The following is an 8,530-nucleotide window of genomic DNA, read 5'->3' as shown; positions in this document are numbered from 1 at the left end:
ATTTATTATGCAAGAAACTCGCACATATTATGTGTTACATTACTTCTGCAAGTTAACGGAGTCGTCTATTTTGATACGTACACATTTAAATAATTTAAATGAAAATGTATTAGTTGTAAAATACTATAAAAGCTTGAGCTGCATCATTTACAAATTAATACCCATTGTGTAGTTTATTCTCTTCCGAATGGAATACCCGCGGCTACAATTTACTCAACGGAACATATAGCGGTAATGGTGATCAGCAAATTATACTCCCCAAAAAAAAACTATATCAATTATTCATTTCCTAAAAATACAGAATCTTAATTTCAAACAGACCAGTATGAAATGCTATTGTGCTGTTATTATGTACAATTATATCAAACGATGAAGGAAACGTGGTGCCTTATGTAATTTTAGGCACAGAGCTGTGGCGGTCATTTTTGAACATTTCTCAGTTCAATTATGCCCAGATTCAAAAGCACTTTGGGCAAGTTGCAGATGTGAGCGTGGAGTATAATAAAACCTGTAATAAAGCAAGTTAGTACAATCCACCCGGAATCATTGACATCAGGCACAATTAGCAGGGACATAAATTCAAGGCAAAATGGAAAATGTTGTGTTCTTATTCAAGATCCAGGAGAGTACATAACGTTACAGTGATTTTTAAGGTACTACAGGACTGCATAATACACAAGTTCACCTTTTGGTTGCTAATTTGTAAATATTGTCAGATATTAGATTTCCTGTCAATTTTTGTATTAGAAGGCACGACTTCATTTGTACTCTTTAACGGCGTAAAAGCTGCACCAAGAATCACCAATCAGTGCTGATATGTAGAAAATAATTCATTTTATTCAAAGGTGTACTTTTTTTTATTTTTTATTAAAACAATAACAAAAAATAAAAGTTATCGAAAACAGATTTTTTATTATTCATCTCGGCGCTGTATACAGATACAATCACAATTTGGCTTTTTTTCCCCTTAATTTTATTACAATAAATATTTGACGTGTATATATTGGGTTATGTGTAACAAGGACTCGCAAAACAATAACTAAAGTGATATTTTTTAAATCATTGCTGCATCAACCCCTTTAACAGTATTTTTTTTTTTTGTAATGATGTTACAGCATGTTGAGGATCAAGGCATTAACATCCCAGACCAAACCGTAATTAAGAAAGGTAAGCAATTTCCTTCAAAATACCAAACGTGTTTCTACAGGCTGTAGATCATTCGCGAGGCTTACATTGTGCACTCTTGTCTTACAGTTGAAGCTTGAAATGGTAGACAAGAAGGCAATTTTTATTCTATGCTTTTATTTTTTTCTAGAAATAGTTTATTATCTTCCCATTATTAACGTCAGTGCTCAGAATATTTATTCTAATAATATTGACAAAGTCATGTAACAGCTGTTGATAACACTAGATATTGGTAACTTCCCATTTATTTAGTGTCGGAATGTATAGGTTTTTGAAGGTGTTGAATACATGGTGACATTTAATATATTTTTCATACCCAAGTCTCTTGCGTACTCTGCATTTTGTTATTGCTTCCAGATTTTGTACATTGGATTCCAATAGTGGACGAATTCTGATTTATATCAGTGACTGTAATGTTTTATTTTCTTTATTTTGTATTATTTATTAAGGGTGGGGTTTGACTATAGGCTATTTGTAATGTATGTGAATTTGCTTGGTTGCAGAAACAAACTATTCCAAAATATATTTTTGTTGTAGTGTGGGGTGTTAATGTAAACTCTGTAGTATACAACAGATACATGGGTCTGTATTTGCTGTGTATGGTAAAGTGTTTTAGTGGTGTTGCGCTTAGAGATGTCATGATCAGGTTTAAAGTTTCATCTTTCTGCTAGTGGAGCCTTTGTCAAGTCACATTAGATGTGCAGGGGATACATCTTAAGAGATGCTCTTTCCACGTAGACATGATAATTGGCTCTTATATTAGTAATCTCAAGAGTTCGTTTAACTCCCATTGTCTCTATTAGCCTCCCCTGAGCTATTAATGTCACAAGCGATCTATCCAAAACTGATAGTCCCTTTGTTTTAGACTATCCATAGATAGTCCCTAATCTTAAACCCCTCAATTTATACTAGTAATACGACTTCGACTACTACTACTACTATAATAATAATAATAATAATAATAATAATAATAATAATAATAATAATAATAATAATAATAATAATAATAATAAATAATAGGAAAATATTGAAGTATTGTTAAATGCACTGTATAACGTGGATATATTAGTTTAAGCAAACATAAAAAAAGCCCTGACCTGAAAAAAAAAAAAAAAGTGAATTGTATGTTTCCCAGTAGGCTTTTTGTTTTTGTTGTTTGAGGGCTTGGATCTCAGGTCCCCATACACAGGCTAGAATCTGGGTTCATTTGGCGACGGTGTGGTTTCTGTCAGTGTTTACTTTAAACAAGTTATACACATCTGGAGGAAAGTGCATCTTAAACAACATTTTGCTTAATTATTATTTTGCCATTAAACTAATATAAGCAGATGCGACAAAATACTAATAATTAATAATGTGTTATGCCTAGTTGTTCGATTCGGCTGTGTTTATTGTAGCTCACAAAAAGGCTATTATAACATCGCATCTTTTTGAAAATTCCTCATAGTAGATGTACATTTGACTCAAACAAAATAACACAAATGTTTAGTAATTAATGGTTCTATGTAAAACGTTTCTTTAGCCTATGGGTAGTATACAATACCCTTAAGTGCCATTGGTAGATACACATTAATTGCATTTCTTTAAAACGTCATGTGCTCAACGAAAGAAAAAAAACAACAACAACAACACTGTGTCGACTCAGTTGTGGTTCTATTCTATAGAACAGATTATGTTTGTATTTTAGGTTTATCACAAGGAAAACAAATTTGAGATCATGGTTGTGGAACTGTTTGGGGGTTCATATGCCTTTCTTTTTTTTTTTTTTTGGAAGTTGTTTTTTGTTTAAACAGGCCTACATATTTTTTGGTCTAACTGGTTAAACCGATAATATAATGATCACAGTCCTGGTGTATGCAGTAGCTGCTGTATTCCCACTTCCTGTTTTCCGGATCCTCGTCTCTCAACTGCAGTGCAGCTCAGGCTGACGCTCTTTGTTTTTACTCATAGTGAATGTGTTTCTAACTGGATCCTAATTGAATTGCAGGCCCTGTGTCTCTGTCCAAGAACAACAGTAATGCGGTCTCTGCTGTCCCAATCAACAAGGACGGTCTCTTTGGCGGCGTTGTAAACCCCAACGAAGTGTTCTGTTCAGTTCCGGGTCGCCTGTCTCTTCTCAGTTCAACATCAAAGTACAAGGTCACGGTGGCGGAAGTGCAGAGACGTCTCTCACCGCCTGAGTGCCTCAACGCCTCTCTGTTGGGAGGAGTGCTGAGGAGGTAAGAGCCAAACGTGGAAGAATACCTTGGGGATGTTAATAAAGAGCAGTACAGTTTATATGTGTGAACTATAGCATTTCTCATGAAGTAACCGATGGTTACACCCATGTATGATCTTTTTACATGTTTTATTATAATAAACCCAACAGAAACAGAGATTATCAAACAAAAACACACACACACATTGTATTGTTATAAGTATATTTAGCTACTCGGATTTAATTTAGTATATCCACATGATGAAAATTACTTACGTTACGTAGTTGCAGAGGTACATTGATACATATGTTTTCCTGTAGACCCAAACATGGTATTGTCTTGACATTGGCATCTTATGTATAAACTTGATATAAACCGTTTAAGAATGGCCAACCGTTTTTGAGTATAAATAGTCCGATTTTAACCGAGTTTAATTTTACAGAGCAAAATCTAAAAATGGAGGGAGGTCTTTAAGAGAAAAATTGGACAAAATCGGATTAAACCTGCCAGCAGGTAGACGTAAGGCAGCAAATGTTACATTGCTGACGTCACTAGTAGAAGGTAAGTTCAATTACTTAACACATCTTTCTGTAGAAGTTATTTTGAAAGTTGAAAGTAGTAATGCATATTTAAAAATAGCAAATATTACATCATTACTGACAAGGAAGTACATTATGTAGATTTATTTGTGGTATTTAGCTGGTTGGACAAAGAAAGCAGCAGCTGTATATGATTTCGGGAAGTAATGTCGTTTTGAATATTCTCTTTAGAAGACATGAGATCAATTAAGATGGTCGATCGTGTGCCGTGAATTGAAAAATTGGCATTAATTAGAAGATAATTAGCATCCCATAGCTCTTGCTGCCTTTTCTCGTAAGTCTCTTAATCTTACATGGCGAACAAGTTACATACAGTCTACATGCCTTTCACCAGTTCAACTTTCATTTGTACTTTTAGTGGCATGTTGTGTTGACTGCTCAAGTGACTGAAAGGTGAACACTGTATTTTCTGATTTTAAATACAATATTTATTTAACTTTTAATTATGTATACAATATTTTATGAACGTGAAGGAATGCGTGATGCTGCTGTCAGATAAGAGAAAAATAAAAGCAGTCAGTTAGTTAGACAGGACAGTTGGTTTTTGGAGTAGCTGTTATTGTTTATGATCCGCTCCATTTTATTGAAACAAGTTTACTGGGCTGGAGCTTTGAAGCCCAAATTGGCGCATGCGTTCTTCCGGAGTCGTAGCTAATAGCAGGAAGCCCTGCTAAAACCCAACTGGTTCCGGAAATTAAAACCAAAGACTTGAAAATCAACGAAACAGACAGCCTTAATGGAATTACCTGAACATTTAAACATTTAAGAGTGAACAGATTTCTATATAGCCTTAATACATTGCTTTTATAAGAACTTGACGCTCCAGTACATCTAGTAAATATTTGTTTTTGTTTTTTTATCGGCGATGAATGATCAATACTTAACATGGTATTTTACGTCATGTACATATTACAATAAACTAGATCGTATTAACATAATGATCTCTTGACATACTAATTGTCGACTGGTTTAAATATTAATTTCATGAAATGAACCCAAGTTCTAGTTTTGTGCGTAAAATAAATTACACAGTATTATTTCTTTCAAATTGAGCAGGTACTATGAATACAGGCTCTGCTTCGTGTGCAATTTAGATCTACATTTCTGTGATAAGCAGAAATGTTTATTAATCTATGTTTGTCTGCAATATCAGTATGTAGAATAACTGTATTCAATGTACAAACCCTTTCCCCTTTCCTTCAGGAGAAGCCGTGCATCTTGCGAGGGATTTTGGTTATGTATGTGAGACCGAATTCCCGTCCAAGGCAGTAGCAGAATATGTAAACCGTCAACATTCCGACCCAAATGAACAAGTCCAAAGAAAAAACATGCTGCTGGCAACAAAGTAAGTCGTTTTGCTGTTATTGAAAACGATAGAAAAGAGAAAATGTGTCTGAAAACTGGTATGTGATTACTGTGGGCCGGCTACAGCGGTCAATTTACAAGATTTTCTCAGCAGTACACTTCCTAATTACAGTCCCAAGTATTTCTAAGCGTTCTGCTTTAAACATTTTTAAGATGGTCAGTTTGAGAAATTAACTTAGTTTACCTTGCAACAGCTGACCCTGCTTTAATACAAAAGTCACGCCACATTTACTGTTTTTTTCACAATGGTAACGTCAAATTACCGCGCCTGCTTCTTTGGTTGAAGATATACTATCAGCACATCATCTAACTAGGATATCTGATGCACAATTAAATTATCCTTAAACTCCTGACGGTAAACAATAAAATCTATTATATTTGAGATAGTTGCGGCTGCTAAAGAAGATCCAACAGAGGGAAAAGAAAGTCTGTTTGTGTTGACTCAAAACTAAAATGTAGGTTTATTAGAGTTCACAAAGAAAACTGGTTTAAGCTTGACACGTGTTCTGTGAGCTTTTCGTGTTCTAAATTTCTTGAATGCAACTGTTCAATTTAAGCTAATTGGTACACGGCAGTACTCAAACGTTTGGTCATCATCACAACTGTTGCATGAAACTGGGGTTCCCGTATTCTGCTGGTGTTAATACAGCACCTCTGTGCACTTACAAGCATTTGTATTCGATCAAATTGTTTCCGTCATTATCGCACTTCAGTTTATTAAAACATGTGACAGACCGACGTCATAGATCATTCATAATATTGACACATGGTTTTAAAGGGAGAGGCTGCATTTTTGTGTTACGGGTGCCAGTGGCGCTTAACCCCCATAAAACAGTTGCCAACATTTTTTTTATTTTTTTGTTGTGTTACAAGTTATGCAACAATTTGGTTTTAGCAACTTCTTAACAAAGGGGGATTAATTAAAATATATATATATATATATATATATATATATATATATATATATATATATACACACACACACACACGTATTAGACCTAATGGATTTTGAATGTATCTGTATTTTGTAACAAAATAATATAAATAATATCCATAACATACATTATAAAAATGGAACAATCGCCAGTGAAAAGTAAATACGCTTAAACCGGCAAATACATAGCTTTTATCAAGGTCTGATCAGATAATGGTCAGCCTACTGCCAGCACACTGACTAGTGGCAATATAATTTTACTTCTTTATAAAACTGTTTGCATTAGTGAACCCTGTGATGAATGCCGATCACCTTACAAATATATTTTCTTTCTTCATTTTAGACAAATCTGCAAAGAATTCACAGACCTGCTGTCTCAAGACCGATCTCCCTTAGGGAACTCCCGGCCGCAACCAATTCTTGAGCCAGGCATCCAGAGTTGTTTGACCCACTTCAGTCTCATTTCTCATGGCTTTGGGACCCCAGCAATGTGCGCTGCACTCACCGCTCTGCAGAACTATCTTACCGAGGCGATCAAAGCCATGGACAAAATGTATCTCAACAACAACCCCAACAGCCACACAGACAGCACCAAAAGTGGAGAAAAAGATGAAAAACACAGAAAGTGATTCATTTTTATTAAATATAAATATTATATATAAATATTATTGATCCAAACTACAACTTGCCAGTTCCTGTTCTTACAATTTTACAAGACTGTTTTACCCCACCCAACTTTGGAGCTCCAGGGAATGAAGCAAAAAAAGAGAAATAATGAAACAAATAAAAAGAATGAATGAATGAATGAAACGGAATGGATGATGGAGCCATTTCTGAAAAGTCGTCACACTCCACTTTGTGAACTTTTTATGATTTTTTTTTTTTTTTATTGAGCTGCATCGGACTGAAATACAGCAACCCTTATATAACACAATTTAAGATTGTAGCCATATAAACGGAAGGTAAAGAGGATGAATTTTTATCAGTATTGTGAATAAACTTGAAAACAAATCACAGAGTTCCATGTCATGACTTCAGTTGTAGACTTTCCCTTCTAAGGTAAAGCGATCAACTTGAACTTCTATTTCTACACGGTTCACGGTTATATAAGGGAATCAGTGTTCAAGTATGTATATATTTATTTATGTGTAATTTAATGGGAATTGTAAATATGGTGCGTCTGTTTAATCTTTTTTTTTTATTTATCTGGTGATCTTGTTTGCCTCCTGTTAGTGGGTTTAAAATATTCAGTTAGTTCTTCATGTGGTTTATGGTACTTAGAAAAAAATGGTATGGGGGGTCTTTCTCTGGAATATATCAATTAAGCCCTCTTGTAGCATGTGGAGGCGACTTTGAAGCAAGTAAACAAATTACATTGAAAGAGTTTTCTATCTCTATATATCATTATTATTATTATTATTACATTAAGTTTATATTTAAAAGAGTAAAAGCTGGACCCTGACAAGAAATTGAAGTGTTTTGTGGTTTCTGTACAAACCCTTGTGTGTTGTGCCAAGCAGAATAACGTGCCCCTACTGTCCTCCCCTTGAAGCACCATCAAAGCAATAAATTGATATTGTCTTTAGAAAAAAAAAAGTTTAGTATTCCTTTCTCGTTCAAAGAACTTCAAAACGTTTGGGACCACCTGATATCTTGTATGTCCAATGTCTAAATTGGAAGCAGTTTTAGCTGTATTGTTTAGAGCTGTGCTGGCAATAGTTTCCATGCCTGTCAATGTATCATAGCCCTTTGTTGCCCAGATAAATAAATATTTGATACACTTTATGACGATTTTTATTTTATTTTATTATTATTATTCAGTGGCTGTCTGTACCCGGGCGTATTTTCGTTCTTGGCAGTATTTTTTATTCAGTATGGTTACAGTAATTGAGTTTAAGTCTCCCTTGACAATTGCTCCTTGCAATAAGCAGCTGAACCCACTGTTTCCCTCAAGTATAATAAAAACTTACTTTCAACTTGGAGTTCAGAGAAAGGGATCACTCAAGTATTCCACTGAGACAAATGACGCAAGAAAACAAAGTACTTTATATTTAAGAATCTTTTTTGTTGAATGGAACAGGCAGCGTCAGCCCTAAAATAAAAAGGATATTAAAATTAAAAGATGTATTCCAATCCAAAATTGTAACTTTCGAGATTGCAAATTAATATTGTCGTTTATATGCAAACATAAACGTCCAGTTTCAAAAACAGCATTTCCCATATTGTAGACAGAACAACGAAAAAGTATT

The 8,530-nt window shown here is 34.5% G+C and overlaps 1 protein-coding gene across 4 annotated transcripts in view; it reads left to right on the top strand.

The window, feature by feature from the left end:
- The window catches only part of LOC117394948 (transcription factor AP-2-alpha), a 15,698-nt gene extending 7,632 nt beyond the window's left edge, over positions 1-8,066 (top strand). For all 4 annotated transcript variants that reach the window (XM_033993717.3, XM_033993716.3, XM_033993715.3 and 1 more), the window contains exons 3-7: positions 1,116-1,167; positions 3,173-3,404; positions 3,826-3,944; positions 5,186-5,327; positions 6,625-8,066. In XM_033993717.3, coding sequence (XP_033849608.1) covers positions 1,116-1,167; positions 3,173-3,404; positions 3,826-3,944; positions 5,186-5,327; positions 6,625-6,910 — 831 coding nt within the window. In that variant the 3' untranslated portion in view covers positions 6,911-8,066. The remainder of the gene's footprint in view (positions 1-1,115; positions 1,168-3,172; positions 3,405-3,825; positions 3,945-5,185; positions 5,328-6,624) is intronic.
- Positions 8,067-8,530: the final 464 nt, after the last annotated feature.

The sequence above is a fragment of the Acipenser ruthenus genome, chromosome 3 (assembly GCF_902713425.1).
Source record: "Acipenser ruthenus chromosome 3, fAciRut3.2 maternal haplotype, whole genome shotgun sequence".
Taxonomy (NCBI): Eukaryota; Metazoa; Chordata; class Actinopteri; order Acipenseriformes; family Acipenseridae; genus Acipenser; species Acipenser ruthenus.
Note: the sequence above shows the minus strand (reverse complement) of the source record. Positions and strands in the feature narration are given on the sequence as shown.